This window comes from Suillus fuscotomentosus (genome assembly GCF_016647785.1).
Source record: "Suillus fuscotomentosus strain FC203 chromosome Unknown F5891scaffold_23, whole genome shotgun sequence".
NCBI classification, from domain to species: Eukaryota; Fungi; Basidiomycota; class Agaricomycetes; order Boletales; family Suillaceae; genus Suillus; species Suillus fuscotomentosus.
Window position 1 is genome coordinate 244389 of NW_024539535.1, and position 25830 is coordinate 270218.

At 49.0% G+C, this 25830-nt stretch overlaps 8 protein-coding genes across 8 annotated transcripts; 6 read left to right on the forward strand and 2 right to left on the reverse strand.

Annotated features, from left to right (window-relative positions):
* Positions 1-175: 175 nt before the first annotated feature.
* On the forward strand, positions 176-706 carry F5891DRAFT_951193 (uncharacterized protein; the record flags this gene model as incomplete). The annotated part of the gene is made up of 2 exons (XM_041375022.1): positions 176-278; positions 333-706. Coding segments are annotated over 2 exons (477 nt in total), but the record flags the coding sequence as incomplete, so codon positions are not given.
* Positions 707-2606: 1900 nt separating this feature from the next.
* Positions 2607-3674, forward strand: F5891DRAFT_1187823 (uncharacterized protein; the record flags this gene model as incomplete). Its single annotated transcript, XM_041366905.1, has 1 exon — positions 2607-3674. One exon carries the CDS (start codon positions 2607-2609, stop codon positions 3672-3674), a length of 1068 nt encoding a protein of 355 aa, XP_041226707.1.
* Positions 3675-4529: 855 nt separating this feature from the next.
* Positions 4530-7412, forward strand: F5891DRAFT_1187824 (uncharacterized protein; the record flags this gene model as incomplete). The annotated part of the gene is made up of 8 exons (XM_041366906.1): positions 4530-4710; positions 4764-4933; positions 4981-5094; positions 5145-5209; positions 5263-5723; positions 5777-6346; positions 6402-7219; positions 7275-7412. 8 exons carry the CDS (start codon positions 4530-4532, stop codon positions 7410-7412), a joined length of 2517 nt encoding a protein of 838 aa, XP_041226708.1.
* Positions 7413-7481: 69 nt separating this feature from the next.
* Positions 7482-9803, reverse strand: F5891DRAFT_1187825 (uncharacterized protein; the record flags this gene model as incomplete). Its single annotated transcript, XM_041366907.1, has 8 exons — positions 7482-7598; positions 7895-8691; positions 8742-8909; positions 8967-9070; positions 9120-9144; positions 9202-9406; positions 9468-9548; positions 9597-9803. 8 exons carry the CDS (start codon positions 9801-9803, stop codon positions 7482-7484), a joined length of 1704 nt encoding a protein of 567 aa, XP_041226709.1.
* A 271-nt stretch (positions 9804-10074) lies between these two features.
* On the forward strand, positions 10075-13605 carry F5891DRAFT_979687 (uncharacterized protein; the record flags this gene model as incomplete). The annotated part of the gene is made up of 10 exons (XM_041376914.1): positions 10075-10169; positions 10277-10508; positions 10599-11138; positions 11194-11623; positions 11669-11687; positions 11740-12134; positions 12181-12372; positions 12429-12620; positions 12690-13290; positions 13341-13605. The coding sequence occupies 10 exons, from the start codon at positions 10075-10077 to the stop codon at positions 13603-13605; spliced, it is 2961 nt and encodes a 986-aa protein (XP_041226710.1).
* An 8478-nt stretch (positions 13606-22083) lies between these two features.
* On the forward strand, positions 22084-22459 carry F5891DRAFT_1187831 (uncharacterized protein; the record flags this gene model as incomplete). Its single annotated transcript, XM_041366908.1, has 2 exons — positions 22084-22146; positions 22202-22459. 2 exons carry the CDS (start codon positions 22084-22086, stop codon positions 22457-22459), a joined length of 321 nt encoding a protein of 106 aa, XP_041226711.1.
* Positions 22460-22785: 326 nt separating this feature from the next.
* Positions 22786-24211, forward strand: F5891DRAFT_1187832 (uncharacterized protein; the record flags this gene model as incomplete). The annotated part of the gene is made up of 4 exons (XM_041366909.1): positions 22786-23044; positions 23094-23296; positions 23350-23520; positions 23576-24211. The coding sequence occupies 4 exons, from the start codon at positions 22786-22788 to the stop codon at positions 24209-24211; spliced, it is 1269 nt and encodes a 422-aa protein (XP_041226712.1).
* Positions 24212-24366: 155 nt separating this feature from the next.
* Positions 24367-25159, reverse strand: F5891DRAFT_979689 (uncharacterized protein; the record flags this gene model as incomplete). The annotated part of the gene is made up of 4 exons (XM_041376915.1): positions 24367-24586; positions 24698-24750; positions 24790-24989; positions 25030-25159. The coding sequence occupies 4 exons, from the start codon at positions 25157-25159 to the stop codon at positions 24367-24369; spliced, it is 603 nt and encodes a 200-aa protein (XP_041226713.1).
* Positions 25160-25830: the final 671 nt, after the last annotated feature.

Below are 25830 nucleotides of genomic sequence, written 5' to 3' on the forward strand. Positions count from 1 at the left end.
ACCAAGCTTACAAAGGCCCTTGGCACTTCGTCGGAATGCTGTTTACAAGGAAAGCCACAGTCATCTGGCTTTGAGGCTCTTGCCTTTGAATGGGTTCTCACTGCACAGACACCTCTGTCAAGTCATACGCCTTCATCCTTTTACCGGGGGGGGGGCCAAAAGTGATCTTGGACAATGGAACCTTGATGAAGGACCTGCGGTGAACGCGACAGGACATCTGGTGTTTGAAACGGCCAATTCCTTGCTTCAACACTGGGCAAATACCTGTCACCGTATTGGTATGTCTGAAACTCCAATCAGATGGGTTGCGACTCATCATTTACGTCCTGCAGGTCATACAGTAGTCCCAGGAACTATTCCCGTGGGCACTTTCCTCTACCATGGAGCTATCACCGGTCCCCATTTACCGACTGCCTTGGATTGGATGGCTATAGAGCCAGACCACTCCACAATTTTTTGTCAAGGGCCAATCGAAACAGGGTGCTGGCACCTCACCCTTGAAGTCACTTGGCCAATGAGAGTGCTCCATTTTGACAGAAACAGCGCTGCAAAAATTCTTGAGGGCACTATGGACACCCAAGATCTACTGGCATGGTCGGAAATGAAATCCGAGTGGGTGCGGAGTGGAGAGCGGCGCATAAAGGATCTGTGTAAATGGGGTCAGAAGCATGGCATGAATGGCTTTGTGAGGTTCGTTGGATGTTGAGGTGCGTGCTCGCAAGTGCCTGATGCTGATTTGTGACTCATAGGATGGAAATGAATTTGTGCGAACCCAGATGTAGTTCCTTGGTGATTTTTTATTGACGACGGTCATAGTGAAATTATGATCTGCAACTTCACTTCTCACATGGAGGTTGTTTCATTATTAAATCTCGAGAGCACTCGTATCGGCAGCGACCGGCCATATTTGCCAGAGGACCCCGATAGTAGTGAGTGACTGTCCATGTTTTGACATAGGTCTCATTTATTCTCGGACATCAGTGCGTCACATTTTTGGATTAGTGCATTCTGCTTCATGGTGCGAAAATTATCCAGGAGAAACCCGAATCATGCTTGATTTTTCTGGGCTTGTCTCTTTCTACGACACCGCTCTTGTTCCCTCCTTAGTGCCACACTGTGTGGGCTCGGACCAGTGGGATCACCGAGTGGCAGGAATATCACCGGAGGATATAGAGCGCGTCCAAGACAGGCTAGCTCAATGGGACAGGGATTCCTTATGGCCAGACACCCAAACGAAGGGGAATGGAAGAGACCACAGCCCAAGTGCACCAGACGACGGGAGCCATATAGTTTTTAGGATACATGCATTATTGCTGACATATACACACTTTTTGTATATAGTTTTTGTACAATTATCGCAGGGGAGTTTATAAGCGCGCGTGACATATGTACTTTGAAGAAAATTATGGTTCGACGGTTTTGACGTGTTGGCTCTTTGTGATCTGCCGAATCCGCCGCACTTTGGGCCGTACTTTTTTGGGCCGTACAGTTGGTTTTCGGGATGTTCTCGGTAAGAGCGTCCTCTTTAATATTACGTAATCTGATGTGACTCACAAGCAAAGACTGTGGGAAATTGTTCAAAGTGCGGTTGGTCTGGGTCAAGGTAGACACGGCCCATCAGCAGGTGTTGTCTGAATCACCGTCTCTCACGCTTGCTCAATGTTTGCAACAGCACCAAGGACTAGCTTGCTGCTATGTCATATTGATCTTGCCCAGTTCTTACAATGTACTAGCCTCCTCAAGAACAACATCATGGTCGCCCCTGATATACTGCCCCCTTCTGTAACTGATTTAGAGGGTGTCTCTAAAATGGCTGGTTTGGTGCCAGATCACGAGGTGAGACGCTGGCCCATACACTGACTTACTGTACTGAACTTATTCACACTAGAAGGCGGCTACTCTATTGGTGCATGACTTTTGTGTTGGTTAGTCGACACTGTTCTGGGGATTCCCCAGCTCTTCCACTGGGCCTGCCTACGTACATCAAGCCATTTCTTTAACGTAATTTGATTTCAAACTCAGTACAGTTGTATTTCTTAGAAGCCTTATTGGTCCTCCATTGGAGCTTACAGCATTTTAGGGGGTTTCAATTCCCCAATACCTCCTGAGCCTCCGTCTCATATCTTTATTCTACGTTTCTAATAATTCACCAGATCTCAATATATGTCTTGTGCTCTCTTCTGGAAATCATGCGTCGAAAGGCGTTACTTGTGGGGGATCAAATTTTGAATAAATACGAGGATTCTGGTGTGTTTCCTAGCTAGTTCTCAGTGTTTACATCCTCATTTCTCTCTCCGAACATTTCTGTAGCAAACTCTGGTCTGTGTGTGCTGCAGGCCCCCCTGCCTCTTGCAACCAAACCTAGACATCAGTGAGTTTTTTGTACAGTCCATTGCCGACTCAAACATCATTCAAGGTCTTTCGCTCGTGTCATGCTCGGCCGTAAGTTTCACCCTCATTTATCTTTGTATCCTTGACGCCAAGATCTTGCTTACAACCAGCCTACCCAGACCGCTTGCTCTTTGAAATCATTTATATTTTGTACCGCGAGTGAGTTTATTTCCCTTAGAATTTTTTTCCTGGCTCATATCAAATGCAAAGTACCCATGACACAATTTAAGGCAGACCACTTCGCTGGATCTGAAAAGCAGGCATCTCTGCCTCCCATCTGCATGGACTCATCGCTTGCTGTACCCCTCTCTAGCCTGGAATATGTCTATGAGCAATTGGGAGGAGGGCGCCGCCAAGCAACGCCTCCTGAGTTGACCCCAACAAGGCTCAGGAGTAGAATCAGAGCTACTTTGCGGGATGCTGGCGTTGTGAAGCAGGCATCTATTCGCCGAGCCCATCAGCAACCTTCAGGACACTCTCCTGCCCCCTCAGTAACCGCAGCCTCTAGCTCTTTTCTTGACGATGCTCTCATGAGCAACGATACATCGTCTCGACCGATGCCACCTCTACACAGTTGCCATGGTTCGCCCTATCTTGGCGAACCTATTTTGCAACTTCCTTCTCATCCAGCCAGTGACCGCGACGTGAGCAATGATACATCGTCTCTACCGATGCCACCTCTACACAGTCGCCATGGTTTGCCCTATCTTGGTGAACCTATTTTGCGACTTCCTTCTCATCCGGCCAGTAACCGCAACACAGCATCACTCACCTTCCCTGCTCCAAATGAGCAGCGTTCCTCTCCCTCTGGGGGTGATCTAAGTTCACAAGAAACTCCACAGATTCAAGATGTTTTTTACGGTCATAGCGTGAATGTACAGCCCGCCTGGATGGGCCAAAATATAGCCCGCCCCTTTGATTCCACCTATGATGTCCCAAATGTGCCATCTCGCTCTCATGATCCGACTTCGTGTGACACATCCCGGCTCGTACCTCCCCTGAATATAATCCCTCCGACACCATCCAAAGATATTCACAGCAATGTTAATCAGTCTGCCAAAGCAGCCAGTCCCCAGCTAGACCTCAGCTACTACCCTGATGGTCGGCTCAGTCATTCGCATTTCCCAGAAGAAAGCACATCTGATGACTGTGTGAATTCGCAGAAACCATCCATGATGGGATGGAGGTCATGGGAGATGAACATACTTTTAGAAGAAGGTTTCACAGGAATCGAACGTGCTTTCGATGACTTATCTCTGTTGACTGCATATCCGCTGTGGTAACAACAGTCCTGCTGAGTGGCAAGGACTAAGTTGGGTCTAGCTAATACCTAGCTGCTATGTCTATACAGACGTGTTCGACCCTAAAGGGATTTGCTATTAGAGAGATGTTGGATATGCGCGAACCCGAGAGCACGTGCTAAGCGCGGGAAAATAGCGGACAGGTATGCGCGAGGTATAGGAATGTATCCGAGGTTATCCGAGGCGCGGGAACGCGTGGGTGAAGGTGCGGAAAGCGCGGGAGAGTGTGGACAAGGTATAAGGAAGTCAAGGAACGAGGTTTCAGAGAGCGAGGGCAAAGGTATATTGTGAGGTAAGGGATCCTAGGTATAGAGAGGTATAAGGAACCTAATAGGGGCTAAAAAGCGCGCACTACAAGGGACTACTTCGAAGGTAAACCTATAGGACGAGGCATACAGTACGAGGGAAGTGTAGTAAGGTAGTCCTAAGTAATAGGCAACTTATAGTGTCTAAAATCCCACTCGGAGTAGGAAGGGATAGGAAATATAGTAAATATGTAAGGACATGTAATAAGGCTGCAGCACATTTTACAAGCCTCGAGGTAAGGAAATTCACATACCAATGGGGTTTGGATGGACTATGGATGGACAAGGGACCTTCCTAATGCGTTTCCGAGGTATCCGAAGCGCGGGAACGCGCGTCCGATGCGGCCGATGCGCGGGAAAGTGCGGATAAGCGGGCGCGCTAAGCGCGGGAAAAGCGGGTTCGGTTTAGGACAAAGGTGGACAATGATAATGAAACTGATAGTGTCCTATACTCTTTGACACATATATGAAAATACCCTGTTTCCTGCCCAGCACGGGTCTGAGCGTCACACCGCTTCCACAACTCACTAACATGTTTCTCAAGAGTCGTGGGCGAGTAGTCCATGGTGTCAACTACTGGAACATATATGCGAATTACTTCAAGGAGAACATGGAGAAAGAAGTGGCACGCCTAACGGAAGATGAAACGCACGACGCCGAAGGTAAAGGAAAAGGAAAAGAGGTTTGTAGGCCAGATATGCAGGGCACGCCGAGTGAGTATCTGATACAGTCGATTATACTCATTTTATTCTGACTGACTTTACAGGCACCCGGCTGCGAACACATTGCTATGAAAAATTCAAGGACACCTTCCCAGATGCATACCAGGATATCCTTGACATGTTTGATGAAGCTGCTGTGCTAGGTGCTACTACTCAAACCATCTCTCAGTGTGGACAGTCGTTTCAGAGGCTCTGTAAAAAAGTGGCGGGCATGGTAAGGTGTTTCATTGCAGCTGTCTTACTCGCTTAACTTTTTTTCAGTTAGATTCCTCGGCCGCCAGATTCGGGTTTGAGGCCGCTGTCGTGCTATGTGGGAAAATAGTGAACCAAGACGCATCACTTGGTCACGTACACACGACACCCGGTGCTGGAGGGGTAAGGCGATCTACATTACGATATTCATCAGGCACTTACTTATTCAATAGTTTTTTGAGACACAATGTCATGCCAACGACGACACAATCATTGCTCACATCAAAGCACATGTGTTGTAGGTTTTTGCGATCAATCTATGGCCTTATACATCTTGACCTTGTTTTTCAGTAACACCACATCGTTATCAGCAGTTGAAGAGTCTTTCAATGTTGACGACAGCAACGGTGTAGAATCATCGTTGAGTGATGATACCTCGGACATTCAAATCCTGGAAGGGCGAGACGTTGCACTAAAGTGGTTGAAACGTGAGCTCACGAGACAAGTTGGTACACTCTTGGTTTATCTTTTTCTTCGAACTGGGGTTTATAAAATCACATTAGAGCACTGTGGCGGCAAGTTCGTGTCTGACAAAAATTTTCCTTGGAAGCTCATGCCGAATGCCCTTGCTGATGACTGGCTGTGCATTACCAGCTATCCTGCACACAAGTGCTTGTTGCCAGGTGAATACCATAGCAATACATCAAAGAGCAAGGCCATTGGAGGGCTAATGCAGAAGGAGATCTCTGCACTCGTAGATGCTCTGAAGGCAGGAACGATGGTTGTCGTTAAGGTGTCAGCAAAGTTTCAAGGTGAGTCTGAAGGGTGGCGGGAACTCTGAATTATCTGCTGATTCTTGTCCAAGTCGCTATTATTGCCTCTGAAGTGCCTGTTATCATTGGCGAAGCGCCTCCGTCTGACTATCTGCACCCTGGTGCCCGCCGCATGTTCACAGATGGTCACACGGACTTTAACGGACCCTCCCGGGCTAAGCCTACTACTGCAGCGACCAAGGTCAAGAAGGCTCAGAAAGGTCATAACGCCAGACCGATATCTCAGCAAGATGAACCTCACGATGAGGTCAGATCTCTCCCACAGATGACAGGGCCCCCTCCCTCACGTCCATTTGTCATGGTCATGAAGCCTCTACCACGCCCAGCACCTCCTCCCTCGCGCCCATTTGTTATGGCCACCAAGCCCACCATGCTTGACGTAATCTCCATTCTGACCTCTGACTCTGAAGAAGAGCTGCTAGAGAAACCTGATGATGGTAAGGGCAAAAAGAGGAAGTTAAAATTTGCAGCAGTAGCTCGAACATTAAAGAAGCATGCACCATCTGCAGAGGCAGTGAAGGATATGAAAGGAGAGATGAAGGGTGGGCCAACATCGCCTCTGACTGTTGGATCTTCAAGTGATGAGCCACTTGCACCGGCAGGTTAGTATTTCTAATTAACTTCGGACCCGCCCATCTGACTATTACAAATGAATAGCTCTGGCTTCCAAGAGGCTCCGGAACGTCAATGGTTCTCACTATGTGGAGGGCCGTGCACTTCGGAAGGTGTACCACAAGGTGGACTCAGAGGATGCGGTCAAGCTTGCTGCAAACGACCCTGCATGCCCTGTAATGGTTGCTGATGGCATGGAAACTTCCATGGGAGGAGAATCTCGGGAGGCAAGAGAGTTTGTGGGGCCAAATTCAGATGATCCATCTGTGCTTGTTCATACCTCGCAGACAGAGCCTCTGAACACCATGGCTGACCAGGTTGGTCCAGCTAGTCCACATGCTGTAGGGCACCTGTCACCTCACCAGCCCACGGTGTCTCGGAACCATCTGCGGAACGACCCTCGTAATCCTTTGGACTCACGCGAGCTTCACCGTCTTCGTGACCACCCTCATTGTCATTACTCCCGTGAAGTTCATCACCATCGTGATGCTTATCCCCCATTGTTGGAACGTGATGGTCTGCAGCTGCGGAATGCACCCTATAATCGAAGGGAGGCTCCAGGCCTCACACCCCTGGAAGTTTATGGACCATACGTTACTCAGTGGAATGACATTGATGACCATCAAGGTTTCACTCCTTATGCTGATGATCCCTCATGCTCGTGGGGCTACCGTGATCAGTATGGTCAATGGAGGAGGTATGAAGACACGCAGAAAATGGTTCATGATGGTGAATTTAGCAACTACCCACGCGAGGCTCCAGCACCACGAATCTATCCGTTCGAAGACCATCGTGCAACCCATACTGACAATCGTGATGGCAACTCAATGATTAGTGCTGCCACAGTCTGGTCCAGAACCATGGTTTGAACCAGACTTTTGGTCCAGTTCTCCATGGTCCAGTCCATGGTTCTTACAGAAGCCTGAACCGGACCGGAAAATGGTTCTGGGTTCTAGGTCTTCCCGGACCATCCCAATTTGGTTTGGTCTTCCCGAACCATTCCGAACCCTTATCGACTTCGACTTCGTCTCATTACTTTCTTTGGTTCCCAGCTAACATTTTTGATTAGTTACACTCACTGCAATACTCAACCTTAGCTCGTGTTGCGCATGATTACCTTCCCATTCAAGGCAGTGCTGTCCCATCTGAATGCGCTTTCTCCAGCGGGGGGATCACATCGACTTTGCGCCGCAATGCACTCGCGTCATCCACCTTCTCTGCACTGCAAGTGTTGAAGGCAGCCTATCATAATGGACACTTGTCAGCAGCAGTTGAGGCAGAGGGGCATGCAGCTAGTATTATGTAGTTAGGCTAGGTAGCTGATGTCTTGTAGATGTAATACCAATGTTTTTTTTCATGCACCCAAAACTTATGGTTCGGTTCGAGTTCGAACTGGAAAAAAACCAAACCGGACCGCAAAGAACGGTTCTTGAAGGTCTGGTTCTGGGTTCAACGATTTTGCAGAACTGGACCATAGTTCGGTTCTCGGTTCTCGTCAAGGACCCCCTGAACCGGACTGAACCGGACCACAGCAGCACTAATGCAGACTCAGTAGAGTTCGGGAGGATGGCTGAGGCGCCCTCTTTGTCACCGGATTGCTGAATATGAGCTCGGCGTGATGTTTCACCAGTACGAGAAGCAGGTCCAATCTTGCGAGCAGGATTCTGCTTCGCCCGTTGATTCTCCAGCACCCGTGGTTTCTTCGCCGGAGGTTTCACCTCTTTAGGTTCGTCAACTTCCAAATCTTCCGATGAGTCTTCATGCTGGTGTTTCTTGCGAGCTGCTGAGACATGATGCATCGGCCGTGTTTCCTTGGGCTTCACTTTGGCAGGCAACCTGTGAGGCTCATCATCATTAGAGTCTGCCTCCGAATCTTCCCAGGATTCTTCAACAACATCAGGCATCTTTCTGACTTGCACCCGGCACTGCGATACTTTCTGGACAGGTCTGTCAGCATCTGCGCTACTGGTGGAATTGTCATCCATTTGATGTGATCGATTCTTCTCCTGGGAAGATTTCTTTGTTGACTTTTTGGTCTTCTTCGCCGTTGATGATCTAACAGTTGATTTCTCTTCAGTGTCTGACTCTACCACTCTGACAGGAGGCTCGACCTGATCCTTGCACCACCACCTGCTGAATTTCAGAGTGGGACCATCCGATGACTCCTGTCGGTTATACCAGAATTCGAGCAAGGCTGTGGCTTCCTCCTGGTTCATCCTCGAAGGCTCCCAAATTTTTGCGCCATCAGGTAGGTACTTTCTTGGTAGCATCTTGTCTTGTCGGGATGATAGTTCTTTCCACGGAACCAAATCTTTCGGTCTCCCGGAGCACGCCGCTGTGTTGAATTTCAGATGTCAGATTTATAAGGGCATGCAAGTCACCTACCATAATGCCAATTTAAAAATGCTCGGACCACCGCCTTTCTGGTTCCAGAGTCCATTTCATCATAGTTCGGGAGGACAGGGACACCGCTGTCTCCTATGTCCAGCATGTATGTGTTATCCTTCCTCCCGGCCTTATGCAGCACACAATCATCCTCGCCATCACCATCTACTGGCAGCACGTAAGTCAGAAGTCAATCATCTACCGAGATTGGTGAACATTTCTTACCAAACAATTTCGTCATGTATGGCTCCCACTCGGGCAATATGACCTGCCAGTCGCAGGTCTTTGTGAAACTTTCTGCCCCCCTGAACTCATCATTATAGTCATGGCTTTCAGGACATGAGACGTGTCTTGTTTGGGCGATGAAACTCCACTCACCCGGTCACCAACAGCTTGCCCTCTTCTGTCTTCCTTGCAGCCAATACAAACACCCTCATTCCAGCCCATTTTTACATCTCACTGGCGAAGTGGTGGACCATGCCCTCGCTTTTCTTTTTGGCGATGTCTATCTGCACCTTGGGAGGAACGCCCTGACTGTTCCACTCCTCTGCTGTCTTGACGGCCTCCTGAATTTCTTCCTCTGTCAAAGACTCTATCAATGCACTCAAATACTTCGAATAATGCTGGATCATTTCCGTTGATCCCGGTTTTACCCCCGTGTCATCCTGTATCTTTTTCAACAGCTCCCGTTTCCAAAGTGTGTCAATGACCCAACAATAGGTCCACCTCCTCCCCATATTGATGGGAGGTTTGTGGTCCTGCTTCCTGCTTCCTGCCTCCGTGATTGCGAAACCAATTTCGGTACACCTGAAAGATGAGTCCGAAAGCATTCCTTATGAGCTGCTCTACACTCACCTTCTTTCGTTTCTCAAGTAGTTGTTTGTCCTTGGTCGGGGCCTTTAGGCGAGCCTCTAGTGTCGCATCCTTCCATACCTGATTCCGGTCTTCACCCGAAGCAGCCTCCCATTGTTCAATGTAGGACTGCAGGATGACAAGCTCCTCTGGAGTCAATGGCGGCTGCGTATGTGCATCCTTGGCTGGATTAGAGTTGCTGTCTGGCATATATGTATTGATAGAATAGACTATGTGGGCGTGGAAGGGTGGAGAAGGAAGGATGTGAGGGATGAAATTGTCGTGTTGAGTCTGATGAAGGTGGGTTAAGTGAATGAAGGAAATTGGAATATGCAACAGAATGGTCTTTCATGACATTATGGTATCCGAAATTATTTGGTCATAATGACATAATAGGCTAATAGAATCTATAGGTAATGGTAATGCTGTGATTACACTAAGAACAACTTTGGTTGGACCTCCGATTTGACGTTTCAGCCTGATGGCCAGGACAATCATAAAGGAATGCACTCCTAGGGGCACAGCTCAGTTGGTGGAACGGAAGCCTAAGAAAACCACCCGAGGTCTCAAACCCAGGTGGGTACCGGTTAAACGGACTCAACCAAGCAAGTCTGTTTCGTCCTCGCCAACGAAATCTCCAACCAAGCGAGGTTCAGACATCATGCATCATCGATTATTCCCAGACTTGGATGTCCATTTCGAGCATGGGGGGCAAGGGCCCATTCCATTCCCAAATATGAGGAGGCAGAGGAAGAAAACAAAGGCAAGTCTGTTCCCACATCTCCATCCCCATCAACTGGTTTCAAGCTGATGCCATCATCCCAGGGTCCAAACAACTACCTCAGGGAGTGGAAACAAAGGACCGAGGATTATCTGGATATGTTCATGGCAAGAAAGGCTCCTCATTCAGACAGGGTGTGTTCATTGTGCGACTGAGATGGAGCTTATAGGTGTCATGACTGTTTTTCCAAGCCGATCTTCTGCAGTGAGTGCTGCCGAACACAGCATGTCCGACTGCCGTTTCATAAGATTAGTCGATGGAATGGAGACTTCTTCGAGGAGAGCTCATTGACGAGATTGGGCATGGAGTACCACCTCGGCCACAGCGGACTCCCATGCCCGATGAATGCTGGAGGACCTGAAGAGATCCGTCGGGAGGAAAAGGATGTCTTTGACAACAATTCGGTGGATATGCCAGTAGTCGAGGAATTTACTGATGATGAGGACGCCTCTCCCATCGACGGTACGTCAGGACACAAGGGAATGCCCGTCGTCGGGTGCATCGTGCGGGTAACAGTGGTTGACATCACAGGCATACATTATCTCATAATCTGTTTCTGCCAATGCACCGATGCTCCTGATGCGGAGAAACAGTTGTTTCAAATGGGTTTGTTCCCGGCCTCTTTCACCTGGCCTAGGACCACATTCACATTTGCCTTGCTGGATGATTTTGCACTTGACAATGTAGAGTCCGGCACTTCTGCCATGAACTATTACAATAAATTGCGGCGGAGAACGTCAAGCATATTCCCTCACCTAGTACCGGTAGGACAAATCTTGCAGATGGCTGCATATTGATGCTGATCCAACAGCTTGGCAGGATAGATACAGGGAATTGATGAGAGTGGCAAGGCAATGGTGGCAGCTGAAGCTTCTCAGATGGAATGGTTTTGCTCACAGCACAACACATCCTAAACCAGGCGAGTTGGGTCTCTTCTGCCCGACATGCCCACAACCCGGGATCAATGTCATGCTGCCAACAGAATACAATGAAAGGAAGCCGAGATGGCTGTACGGCCACTCATTGGTCATGGACGGAAATTTCAAAGCCGAGCATCTCCACCTGACAAATCCAGATGATGAAGTATGGCTCATGGACGGCCTCGGGTTCATGGTCGGTAGAAAACGGTACAAGGCTCACTTGGCCGTAGCAACAGATTCAATGCAAAGGTCCGAGTGCAACAACCACCGGGCGGTAAATCAGGCCAATGCATCTCGGCACAAACTAGAAGCTACAGGCATCGGTGGATGTGCGTGTGTCAGACACGGATGCTTTGTCCCTCATTCCATGGTAGATTTTCAAAAGGGCGAGAGGTGAGACCTCCTGAGAATGACTTTGTTCACAATGGCTGACCTTTGAGACCAGGCAAATGAACATGGACTACGCGCTTTGCAATGCTCTTGGGTACAACACTGAAGGATTGGAAACTGCTTTGACATTTTACGACGTGAATTGCCAGTACAACAAATATCTATTGCGTCGGGTCGAGGAGAGCCCGTATCTGGCAATCCCATTTGGAATGGAGATCATCCTGGGAATAGGTCTTTGGCATGTGCACGGTCACCAGGACCAGTGCTACGTGAGATACGCTTCGAATTTTATTATGGGAGCAGCAAGAATCGATGGGGAGATCATGGAGACGCTGTGGGCACCTCTCAACATCATATCTCCATCCTGCCGAGGGATGTCCACTCCTCATTGGCAGGAATGTCTTGACTACCAGATGAACGACTGCAATTTCATGAAGATGATCAGAATGAGTAAGACATGTGATGGCCGCATATAGCCCCACTGATCATCCTGCAGGCATATTTCTTTGTCGGAAATACAAAGAAGCCAAGCGAGGTGCTGCCGAGAGCAGCGAAGCCTTCAACAAATTGAATGAGACCGCGGATCCTGACATGGTGACAGAATGGCATGAGCAAGAAACAGCTGCTAATGCATCTCGGGCAGAAGACCCATTGTCCATGGATATATATGAGGTTCAGTTGGAAAAAGGTATGTATCGCGGCAGGCGTGGTTAGCTGCGCAACAATCAGTTGACTTGATCGTAGCGCCGAGTCGGAAACAAGTGGAGCTCGATATCCTCCAATCTCAAGGGCTTCGACCCGAAGCTCATCGCAGGCTTGGCGCTGCCACCTGGATAGCATCTGGCATCACCATTGAGGAGTCACAGATAGCTTTGGCCATGGACATACAAAAGCTCGGCAGACATCCTACCGAGACTCAGGAACTGTCTATCGCCTGTCGCAGGGTCGCTTTGCAACACACCATCGACGAGTTCAACCTGGCTGCTGAATGATTTCTTGGTCAAGATTTTGATGCGGATGAAGATGTGCTGGACATGAATTTAGCATTTGTTGACGATGATACAGATGCTCCTGAAGACGATTGGGAGGAACTTGACATAGAGCCCTCGGAATATCGTCCCGCAGAAGTCTTTTGCCCCGAGATTACTGTCATTCCTCTTCCATCAAACATTGGCTTGGCATGGCGCAATGAACTGTCGGTGACAGACCTCGTTGCACAGGAGATTACCCTGAGAGAAGGACAGGCCAACGATCTTTTGCACCTACTCCGGGTTCATCTCGCAGATAAAGCTGTTCTCTTTCGCACCACAGTCCGTCCAGCCAAATTGCAGGCCCGGTCAACCAGGGCCTGGGCGCAAGTGCATTCAGTAGAGCAGGTGATCAGGCTCAACAGCCACATATATATCAAATGTCGGCAGCAGCTAGTCAAATTAGAGGCCTTCGGCCTATTGGAAAAATATCGGCAGTTGGATAAGAAAGACTTGAAGACCAGTGCAAGGGTAGCTGACCCTAATTCTCGGGGGCAAAGAAACTCTACTCTTTCATGGTTTTGGTCATTCGAGGTGCAGGCTGATTCCACCAGCAGCGATTGGATGACCGAATGCAAGTGTTTTATATATGTGATATCATCCTCCTTAATGTGGCAATAGTTTACAGGGTGCATTGGCTCTGCACGAAATCGTTGCGCGACCATTGGGCCGAGGAGTTATTATTAGTGGAGCATGAAATGCGATGGACCATTGATTTTTTCATATTCAAAAGCCGAGCATGGTTGGCCAGAGCTGAAGCAGATGCAGGCAACAGAGATTGGGATGGGCATAAATGCTATGCAGTTAGACAGGCGCAGGTGTATCAGGAGCTGGCTGATGCGGCTGATACCAGCTTCTCCAAAGTCAACCCAGAATTCAAATGGAATCACTGAGAATTACATTCCCGCATCCGGAGGAACATTTGAAGTAATTACTGCAAGATTGCTTCTAATACATACTTATATCCAGCAGGTCATATCAGATGATACAAGCGGGCATTGATTCTATATAGTTAACTCCGGATGGTATGTATACTCTCCGCTCGGTAGTTCTTGGGTAAACAATATATCATTCGGGTGATCCCGAATGGACTTGTCACATACTTTGCAGTGTTTATCAGGTAATCGCATCTGGTCCACTCGACAAGAACAATGTCGGACTTTCATTCTCCACATGTCAATGTGGCACAATAGCCACATTTAAACAATAAGGTTTGCTGTGGCCATTTCCAGCTCCGTCTATTTATACGCCGCACTCCCTCCTTACTGTTATATACAAACACTATCCCCACAATATCATTCAGTCTTCGACATGTCGAACGACCTTTACACATCAGAGGACTCCACATTGTCGCTCTGGGATTCCGCAAACATCTTGGAGTATGCCACCTCCCGATTTACCAGCATTCGGCTCTCTCTCCAGTGAAGTCATGTGACCCGGACCAATGCTTATCGTGAGCAGTTTGTGCGTTATCTGGTATGGGAAGCCGAGGTGCGTTTATATATTTTAGTCCCGAGATTTCAGCTCCTGAGATGTTTCACAGTGGTTCGTGTTCCCGTTCATCAACATATGTGCGGCCAGTCGTATCAGTCCCTCCATGCCGATGTGTTAAGGTCGTACTCTCGTAAGATCGGATCCGAAGGACTTCGGCCTCAGCTCGTACGCTGTGCCCCTTTCCCAAGTACTGTCCCTTATTTCAAAGTACTAACGATAACGCGTCCGAAGGTCCGGACGGGTCTCGTAGTATATCCGGAAGTCTTCCGGATATCGGAAACGCGTATAAGGCTAATCCGGACGTATCCGAACTAGAAACTAACAGAGTAAAGACTACCCGAAGGCAGAGCCGAGGATATAGACTATCGGAATCTATCCGAAGTCTCGGAGAGTGACAAGAGTAAGGAGAACTCAAGTCCGGAGGACAGAAAGAGGACAAACTAAGATGATATTCGAACTGAGGTACTACAGGACATATACACGAGTTTATATACTATGAGGATAACGGAAGTATCAGTAAGCAAGGGTCCGAGGCTATGTACGAAGCATGTGCAAAGGTTATCAAACGCGAGTCGGAAATGAGACATAGGTTAACGGATCAGTAATCATACCGGTAATAAGCATAACCGAAACACCGGGAAGAGGAAATACCGAATAGGCTGTGTTTAACGTTATATGAAACAGGAAATGAATTAGAAAGCTTATCGTAAATCGGATCGGAAGCGGATCTATACATCGGACCGGACCGGATCTCAGGGTCCGAAGTCCGGAAGAGAAGCGTGAATATATGGGATATGACAGTATCCCCCCCTTAGGGCCGATCCCTAGAGGCACAAGAACCATCGGTCCGGACCGGACGAGATTATCGCGAGATGATGGAGAAGCGTCTGAGTTCGGAATCGGACAGGTATACTCAAGGGCGGACGTCCCAGGATGATTCTTCCTTTCCCACTTTTTACTCTCTATAACGCTCTATCGAAAATGTCTGGCAACACCTCCGGATCTCAGAAGACTGCTAAGCAGAAACTGCTGGAGCTTCAACAGCAACTAGCGGACGCTGAAGCTGCGGCTCGGAAGGAGGAGGAGGAGATTCGGAAGCGTCAGGAGGCGGAGCGGAAGCGTGAAGAGGAACGGAAGATTCAGGAGGATCTTAAGAGGATTCGAGAGTCCGAAATTCGGGTGGAGGCAGAAAACAAACGGCGCAGGGAGATAGTAGAGGAAATGGTGAGTTTCGGATGGTTATGATGGCTTTGCCTGACGGATGAAAAGTCTCGTGCCATTTCCGCTGACAAGGACGGATCCTGCAAGCGTTGCAGCGACAGAGGCCGGACTTGCCTTTGGACGGATGCGGAGAGCAATGCTCTGGTGAGTTAATCCGTGTTTTTTTTTTCGGATCCGAGTGTTTTGACGTCCGGATAGGTCAAGTCTTGCGATATCTGCCGGAAGGACAAGGCTACGTGCCCCGGACGACCCGGAACTGTCAAGGTGCCCAAGGGCAAGAAGAGGAAGCATGCTGCCGGATCTCCATCTCCGAAAGGTAAAGGTAAGAAACGTCAGAAGAGTCCGACTCCTGAAGATCCGGAGGAGATGGAGACGGAATACGATGATCAGGCTTGGGTGGCCGCAGCCAACAGTATAGTGGCGGAGCTGGCTAGGACTAACACCCTTTTGGAGAGAAGTATTCAGGCGGCGGAAGGCAGCAGGGCTGCAGCGGACCGGATGAGCTCCGGAATTGAGCTGTTCCTTCAGCAACAGAGGGAATTTCAAGCCATGTTGTTCGGACATATTCGGAAGGGATTTCGGACGTCTCCGGGTCCGGAGGAGGAAGATGAGGTGATGGAAAGGGCGTCCGGAAGTGATGCAGGCGGATCCGGAGAGGCGGATGGGTCTATGGAGATGTAGGAATTTCTGGTCCGTTTATGCTTCTTCTCTAAATGTACTTGTATTTCGTATGCACACTATGTACTTCAAAGTTGAATAGGACCGGGTTTGTTCGGATATGCAGCGTGGAAGTCCGAAACTAGTTCGGATGCGTTACCGAGCTCCGTAGCAAGTAACCATGAAGTCTCCTCGTCCATTCCTTCATATCCGGACCATCGGACGAGGTATAGGAGTTGACATTGTCTTCTCCGACGGTCTAATTTTGAGTCCAAAACTTCGGATATCTCATATTCGGGTTCTCCGTCGACTTCGACCGGAGGCGGAGGCGATTGGATACGATTAGGAATGGTATTGAGTGTGGCTGGTTCTAATTGCGAGACATGGAAAACTGGGTGTACGGAGCGCATGGAATCCGGAAGTCGGATGGTGAAAGAATGCGTACCCGGACGAGCTATGATTTCGAACGGACCTAAGTTCTTTTCCGAGAGTTTCTTGGACGGACGGGTGGATCGGAAGTATTTTGCTTTGACGAAGACCGGATCTCCGATTTTCATATCCGGAGCAGGTTTCCGTTTGGCGTCCGCAGGTCCTTGATATCTTTCTTGTGCGTGGGCCATTTCTTCTCGGAGGAACTGATGGAGTTCGTCAAGGTCTACTGCATAGTCTCGTGCGCGGGCGGATGAGAGGTCACGTTCCGGATGAACGGATAGGTTCGGATGATATCCCTTATTGGCGAAGAAGGGTGATACTCCGGTAGTAGCACTCGGAGCGTTGTTATAAGCGAATTCTGCCAAGGGAAGTAGTTCCGACCAGTTATCCTGCTGATAGTTGCAGTATATCCGGAGGTATTGTTCAAGGGTTTGGTTCGCTCGTTCGGTTTGTCCGTCTCCTTCCGGATGATATCCGGACGTGAAGTGGAGGACCATATCTAATGCTTTTCCTAAGGACCGGAAGAAATGCGATACGAATTCTGTTCCTCGGTCCGAAGTGACATGGGATGGAACTCCGTGCTTGGAAAACACGTGGAGGACGAATAGACGAGCGAGATCCGGAGAGGTAATGGTGTCGTGGGTAGGGATGAATATAGCTTGTTTGGATAGACGGTCGATTACGACGAGGATGGCTGTAAAGCCGGATGAGTCCGGAAGGTGCTCGATGAAATCCATGGATATAGAATTCCAAGGCTTTTCCGGTATGGGTAACTGCTTGAGCAATCCGTAAGGTTTGTGTCTCAGAACCTTAGCTCGGCCGCAGGAAGTACAAGACTTGACGTAGTCTTTGACATAGGTACGGATTCCTGGCCAAGTGTACTCGCGTCGGATGATATCTAGCGTCCGGTTCTGTCCGAAGTGTCCGGACAACGGATGATCATGAGTATTCTGGAGGACGCGAAGACGGAGATTATTAGATTCCGGAACATATATACGGTTGTCGCAGCGGAGGAAACCACTATCGTCCACCGTCCATCTCGGATCCGAAGGTTCCGGAAGATGTTCGGATGCGATAGGGTCATTAGGAAGTGCGGTCAGGATGTCTTTCCGGAGCTGGTCGATATCAATCAGAACGGCTGCCCTAAGAACCGGAGTTACTAGAGTTGAGGCTCGGAGGGACGAAGCTAACTGTTCCGAAGTGAATACCGGACGGAAATTGTGAGGGTTAACTCGAGCGTAGTCCTTATCCCCCTCTTTGGGATAGACGTCCCAGCGTCTAGTAAGGGAATCCGGTTTAGCTCCGAGTTTTCCGGGACGGAAACGGATGACTAGGTTAAACTGATGGAGGAATTCCGACCAGCGGGCCTGACGGCGAGAGAGGAGTTTTGTGGTAGAGAAATACTCAAGGTTCTTATGGTCCGTGACAACGTCTATCGGCTCGGCAGAGCCTTCAAGGTAATGTCGCCACGTCCGAAAAGCTTCATGGATGGCTAGAAGTTCCTTATCGTGAGTGTCGTAGTTGAGTTCCGGAGCGGTAAGCGTCCGAGAATAAAATGCCACCGGACGAAGCTCTGAGTCCGGACATACTATGGAAAGTATTCCGGCTATAGCGTAGTCAGAGGCGTCGGTTTCTACGACTATCGGAACATTCGGAATCCAGTGCGTAAGCACCGGAGCGGACGTGAAAGCTTTCTTGAGTGTTTCAAAAGACTTCCGACAATCATCGGAAAAATCCCAAGTAACCCCCTTGCGGGTAAGACGGGTGAGCGGAACTACGATGTCCGAGTAATTGAAAATGAATCGACGATAGAAATTTGCGAATCCGAGGAAGGATTGAATATCCTTAACTTTCCGAGGTTCCGGCCAGTCAACGATGGACTGGATCTTCTCGGACGACATGGTCAAGCCGTCCGGAGATAGGATGTAACCAAGGTATTCAACGGATGTGGTATGGAACGCGCATTTTTCGGGTTTAGCATAGAGTCGATGTTTTCGGAGACGGAGAAGGACTTCCCGGACATGTTCCTTATGGGATGCAAGGTCTTGGGAATAGATGAGGATGTCGTCCAGATATACGATAACGCATACATCCAGCATATCAGCAAACACGCTATTGACAAAGCGTTGGAATGCAGCCGGAGCGTTAGTGAGACCTTCCGGCATTACCAACCATTCATATGAGCCATAACGCGTTCGGAACGCGGTCTTCCATTCGTCTCCGTCCGCTATCCGGACGAGATGATAAGCGGATCGGAGGTCGATTTTGGTATAGACTTTAGCGCGGCTCGGAGAGTCTAGGAGGTCGGTAATGAGAGGTAACGGATATCGGTCTTTCTTGGTAATCTGGTTAAGTCCACGGAAATCTACACAGAGGCGAAGGGAGCCATCCTTTTTCTTGACAAACAGGACAGGAGCTCCGTGAGAAGAGGATGAGGAACGGAGGAGTCCGGAGGAAATATTTTCATCAAGAAACTTCCGGAGGGCTGCAAGCTCAACTGCAGATAGAGAATAAATGGTTCCGAGGGGCGGACTAGTTCCTTCCTCTAACTCGATTTTGAGATCATAGGGACGATGAGGAGGAAGTTGGCTAGCTTTGCCCTTATCGAACACATCCGAGAATTCGTGATATTCCGGAGGAATTCCGGACAGGTCCGGAGGATCGGATGAAAGGGAAGCGGACCGGAGGTCTACACCGGTCGGACGAAGGTAGATGCTGAACTGTTCCGATCCTTCCAATTTGCAGGCCCGGCAAAAGGCAACCGCATTGATCAAGGAAATGTTGGGGATGGTTTTATCAGCGGAGGTTCCGGATGTAGTCGGAGGAGGTAAATCTTCCATCGGAGGATGCGGATCCGGAGACGGAAGCGACGTCGGAGGTGTCGAAGGCATTCCATGAGAAGTCGTTCGGAAATCGATGCTGCCCGAAACCCAGTCAATCAACGGATTGTGTAGGGTGAGCCAGCTATATCCAAGAACGATAAAACAAGAAGAATCCAACGGAGTAACGTAAAACGTATCGGAGGTAACTACACCGGACGGAAAACAGATAGGCAAATCTATAGCTTCGGAAATCATATTATTACAAGTACCATCAAACAAACGGAGAGAAAGCGGAGATATCGGATATGTAGGAATTTTATTTTTTCGGACGAAATCAGAGTCTATAAAACAGTGAGAGGAACCACAATCAATTAGTGAAGGAAAATCAGAAATATCAGGAAAAGTAGGAATAGAAACGTATGGACAAAGAGAGTTCGGATCGGAAAGAGAAACAGCATTGAGACGTAGCTCCGTTGCACGGGTAGAGTCAACGCAACCCTCATCCCGTGCGGAGTCGGGAGGGTTGCGGACTATTTTTTTGCTTCATCCGAAGCCTCCGGTTTGTCTTCCGGAGTTACTACTGCAGCGCGGCCTTTGGCAGCGCGCGAAGTAGACTTGGTGCATTCCCGAGCCGAATGGCCGGGTCCACCGCAGAATAGACAGAGTTTGTTATCCATCCGTCTCTTACGTTCTTCGGACGTGAGCTTCCCGTCCTTTCCTAACTTGGAGGTAAGGTCCGGAGGTTTAGAAACGGAGGATGATGCGGAAGTAGCGGGTTTGTCGGATTTGTACCTCGAAGGTCCGGACGAGTTGGAATTCGTCCGATCGGACGTGGTTTGCTTAGGAGGAATGGAGGTGGTGGGTTTAGTTTCGCGGGCGACTTCTCCCTTCCGTTCCCAGTATCGAGCGTCGATAGTCTGGGCAAGGATCTTGTATTCGGAAAGGGTGGAAGGTTTACCCATGCGACTGATTTCGTCTTTGATACGAGCCGGAAGTCCGTTATAGAATTGGCGTCTTAGGGCACCGTCACCCCAGCCACGGACTTGTGAAGCAAGACGCTGAAATTCAACAACATATTTATTAATGCGTTGTCCGTCACGCATATGAAGTTGCTCCAATTGCATTTCCGCATCTCCGGACGGATCGTGCGGTCCGAAATTGGTTTGGAGTTCAAGCATGAACGCGGAGTAATCATCCATCCAATCCGGACGATCATCGTCCTCGTCGGCTAGGAGATCCGGTTCGAACCACTCGAGTGCCATACCCTTAAGGTAGGATTGGGCGAAGTTGACTTTTGCCCGTCCGGAACGGAAGGCTTTGGGTTTGCTTTGGAAGTGGAGCTCGCATTGGACGAAGAATGCACGAAGCTTCCGAGGCTCAGTGCCATCGAAAGTATCGGGCTCACGGATCTTGACTTTAGAATCTTCGGACGAGGTCGGACGACGATTGTTGCGTGCGAGATTGTCGATGGCTTGAGAAAGCCGAAGCATGACACGGTCTTGTGGGTTTAACCCGTCAAATTCATCATCGTTGTCATCCGGTTCATCATCCGGATCACCTCCGAAGTCATCCGGAGGGTTTCCACCAGGAGTATCTTCATCGTCCGGAGGTCCTTCGTCATCCGGATCACCTCCGGCAGGAGTGCGCGTAGGGGTTTCCGGATGCAGACGATTCATGAGTTGCGAAATACTTTGAGCAGGACCGCGTGATACACGGCGCTGAGAGAAACTGGTGAAGGCGTTAACTACGGATGTCGGATCGCGTCGGGTGGACGAAAGTCCGACAGCGTGCAAAGCGGCTTGGTTTACTTTAGTAGGAGCCATGATATGAGTAAGTGTACTTGGAAAGGTGTGAGTTCGAATATACTGTTAAGGTCGTACTCTCGTAAGATCGGATCCGAAGGACTTCGGCCTCAGCTCGTACGCTGTGCCCCTTTCCCAAGTACTGTCCCTTATTTCAAAGTACTAACGATAACGCGTCCGAAGGTCCGGACGGGTCTCGTAGTATATCCGGAAGTCTTCCGGATATCGGAAACGCGTATAAGGCTAATCCGGACGTATCCGAACTAGAAACTAACAGAGTAAAGACTACCCGAAGGCAGAGCCGAGGATATAGACTATCGGAATCTATCCGAAGTCTCGGAGAGTGACAAGAGTAAGGAGAACTCAAGTCCGGAGGACAGAAAGAGGACAAACTAAGATGATATTCGAACTGAGGTACTACAGGACATATACACGAGTTTATATACTATGAGGATAACGGAAGTATCAGTAAGCAAGGGTCCGAGGCTATGTACGAAGCATGTGCAAAGGTTATCAAACGCGAGTCGGAAATGAGACATAGGTTAACGGATCAGTAATCATACCGGTAATAAGCATAACCGAAACACCGGGAAGAGGAAATACCGAATAGGCTGTGTTTAACGTTATATGAAACAGGAAATGAATTAGAAAGCTTATCGTAAATCGGATCGGAAGCGGATCTATACATCGGACCGGACCGGATCTCAGGGTCCGAAGTCTGGAAGAGAAGCGTGAATATATGGGATATGACACGATGTATCTGTGCGATGTCGTCCGGATCTTGGCAGGTTGGCAGATCGGAGCCCTGGATGACAACAAACTCTATGATGCATTCGAGAACTTCGACTGTATGGTGGACGGAGACATCTCGGCCCGCTGCTGAATTGTCAACCAATATGCTTATTGCTGGTGGAAGGATCGTTTCGACCTAGGTCCTTTTGAAATGCCGAACCGCATCTCCCTCCTTGAGGTCAAGGAGTTGGTTGAGGAGCATTTCGAACAGCTGGTGAGTACTTCTCTTCGAATTCAACATAATTTCTCTGATCTTCGTGTACGCCCAGCCTGCGGGTCATCTCCTGATCCCAAAGCTGCCCCAGATGCCCACCGGCCGTGATCCCTTGCTGCAACAAGTGTGCTGCATCAGGGAAAACATGCAACAGCTGGGAGAAGGTTTGCAGAGCATGCTGTTCACAAAGGTAGAGGAGGGAGATCTTGCCGTGGATGCTTTGACACGGCTGGAAGGACCAGTGGATGAGGTAATGGATGTCATGCGAGCATCGCACAAATTAATAGACACACTCGGCATCAAACAGGAGTAGAGCCCGGATTCATACCTCTCAGTTCATATCTGTACATAGATTCATTTCTCCGATTTCTATATGTTGGTACTGATTGTAATAAAAACGCGCTGGTGAAACACTTCGGTAGGAACCGAAAGCCATGATAACATGTATTAATTATGAAATTAATTAGTGTGCCTGTATTTAAGCGGTTGCATGCGCTTCCCTCCAGTTCGCTTACATCCACCACAGGTAATAGTCCATGCGCCTTAATTATGTCCCGGATGTGCTTGCTGCACGAGGCTCGGCAAATGGTGCAATAAATGAGGGCTGATTGACGGATGTCCTTTGATCTCATTCCCGTCATGTCTCATATCCCCCCAGAGTGGTCGTCCTACTGGGATCACGTGTTCCACCGGTTGAATAAATTCCATCCTCTTCCCGAGATCCCGGGGGACTGGGCCTTGCACACCATTAATTTGGCGAGCGAGTGGGTGGAGCAGCAGTATATGGCCCATCTTGCTGGTAGACCTCTCATTCCCCCACCTCCCGAGCTTGATGTTCCCACCATCCTTGCATGCGGCCAGCTCGCATTTCTCCTGGCCGAGGCCTACCGGAATCCAAGTCAGTCCCTTCATTATTATGTTGATCCTTCCTGACCTTTGGGATCAAGTCCAACTGGATATCAGCATGGTTCGTTACAATGAAGCTCTCACCAAACGGGAAACGGGTATGAATGACGTGCACGAAGAGTCGCTCTTGGCTAGATTCCCTCCTGCCGAGAAAATGCTCTTGACCCGTCCTTTGGTTGTACTGGATTCTGGCTACAGGATCATTATCTGGTACGTCCTGGAGGCACTGAATGGCTACATCCAGGTCAGTACATTATTGAATTCTATGCTGCCGATTTATCATGCCGATGTCAACAGAGTGATATGTACACAGCCACTCTTGGAATGAGTCACCACCTGAGAAAGAGTGTCACCCACGGAGCCAGTCAGTGGAGAACCAATGGTGCCAACTTCCATGCCACCGATGGCGCTGATGTTACCCCCAGGTGCATCAATATAGCTCCGTGCTGGTTCCAACAAGGCCGAGAGGTAAGAGGCTGTTTTTCTATCAGCTACCAACTTATCTGACATTCAATAGTGCCAGGGTACACCTCCCGAGAATACTTGGGGCAGTTTCATGCCGGAGGTCTCGGCTACCCTGAAGGGTGAAAGGGGCATGTCGATGATTTTGCAAATGCAGAGACCCGGACTGTTGGCTTCTGCTGTCATGTGTGTCATGCACCCGCAGCAATACTGGGCGTCCATCCGAACTCACATCGAACTCGGTCATTGGGCCGCTTCTCATGGGTTCGAAGACATGTACCAAAACCTCAAGCATTGGGCATCCATCTACACCGGAGTCACGGTCATGTGCAACAGATTGTCTCCATACCACAAAGACCCGAAATGTCCACCTGAAGGATTCAATATCCTTACAAGCATCAGGAGTTATAGGCAAGCCATGATGCATTTGATCAACCTCGGAATTGACATAGCATATGATCCTGGCGTCATGGTGGGCTACTCGGGACGACTCGTTAGACACGGGGTTCGGGTGGATGAGGGTGACAGGATTATTTGGGCCTGGTTTGTCCGTGACAGCATCCACAACTACACCCGAACACCACGCCCAGAATATGCCAAGTACAGCCCACTTGACCTCGACATGTATGAGCATGTTAAGTACAACCAAGCTGACTTTGTTAGGTATGGCACCCTCGGACTGACATGTCCGGCCTGACCGATCATAGCAAATGCCTCTTCCCCTTTCTTACATTACACCCCCAGTATTTTATTAATACACTATCTCTACCTTGATCATTTGCTTGCTGCTTATATCTTAAAGACATTTCACACACGTCCCTCCTTTTTTACATCACAACACACCTTATTCATTCATTTACATGTCATTCCTTGCCATGCGCTCATTAATACCATTTCATTTGTAGTTCTGCTACCGGTGTTTTCTAGTTCGGGTGCAGGACTTGTTGAAGAACTTCTTCGGTTTTTGTAACTGCAGATACCCTTCAACAGGTCCTGCATAGCCGGCTGCACCGTGATCTCGGTAGTACATATGTGTATGGTTTGATAGTTTTTATCCAAATTTGACCGTGGGCTATGACACAACCTCGGTGGTATCAGCATCCGGGACAATGTACCCCGGTCTACGTAATGAAGGTTATTTGTACATGCAGATGAGCTCCAGGTAGCTGTGGAGTACACTGACTGCATTCTTCCGTATTGGCTGATTATGTATCTCGGTAGGAAACAATCCCAGGTCTACATGCGTTTAGATGGCATGGGTCAGGTTGTACATACATTCCGGAGGAAAGATATTCTAAGCTCTTGGATCACGGTGGTATTATTGCTGACCCAACAGTCTAACTCAGCAGCACTGGCAGTTGGCCCCATCCCTATATCTCGGTCTGTCATCTCGGCCCTACTATTAATTAATATAAGTTGTACGGTTGTATGGGCCCAGTCTTTCACCTCAGCAGCACATTTGTCTGGGCCCATCCCTATATATCGGCTTGTCATATCAGCCCTACTATTAATTACTATAGGTTGCATGGGCCCAGTCGTTCACCTCGGCAGCAAATCTGTCTGGGCCCATCCCTATATATCGCTTACTCATATCGGCCCTGCATATCCATATAGGTGGTGCTATTGTATGGGCCCATCCATACATCTTGGAAGCACAGGCACCTGGGCCCATCCCTATATCTTGCCCACTCATATTGGCACTACTATCATATAGGTGGTAATATTGTATGGGCCCATCTGTCCATCTCGTCAGCACAGGCACCTGGGCCCATCCCTATATCTTGCCTACTCATATCGGCCCTGCCATCAGTATGGTATTCTATTGTATGGGCCCAACCATCCATATCGGTAGCACAATACTTATATCACATACTGGGCCCACCCTGAATTATGAACCACTAGACCATACCTTGGGCCCACCCCTCTCCATCAGTACACCTTCATTTGGGCCCACCTCGGGTGACCCATCTCATTGGGCGGATTATCAATTTCGGGTGACCCTATATATCAGAAAAAAGTTACTGTAGTATGTGGAGGTTGATGATACTGACAAGGATCCTGAAGATGAGCTGAGTGAGTCCAGCAACCTATACATCAATATCAGATTAATTGATTATACAGAGCAGCTAATGAAAGAATGGAACTCACCTGTTTACATGTTTTTCGATCCCACACCGCACATCGTTGAGATCGCTGACCGCCGTGCGCATGAGTTCAAGTGCCAAGCAAGGGGTTGCAAGGTCAAAGTACAACAGTTCCTCAATAAGGGCGATGCATGATCCACAGGTAACATATGGAAGCATGTGTGCTTGTGCT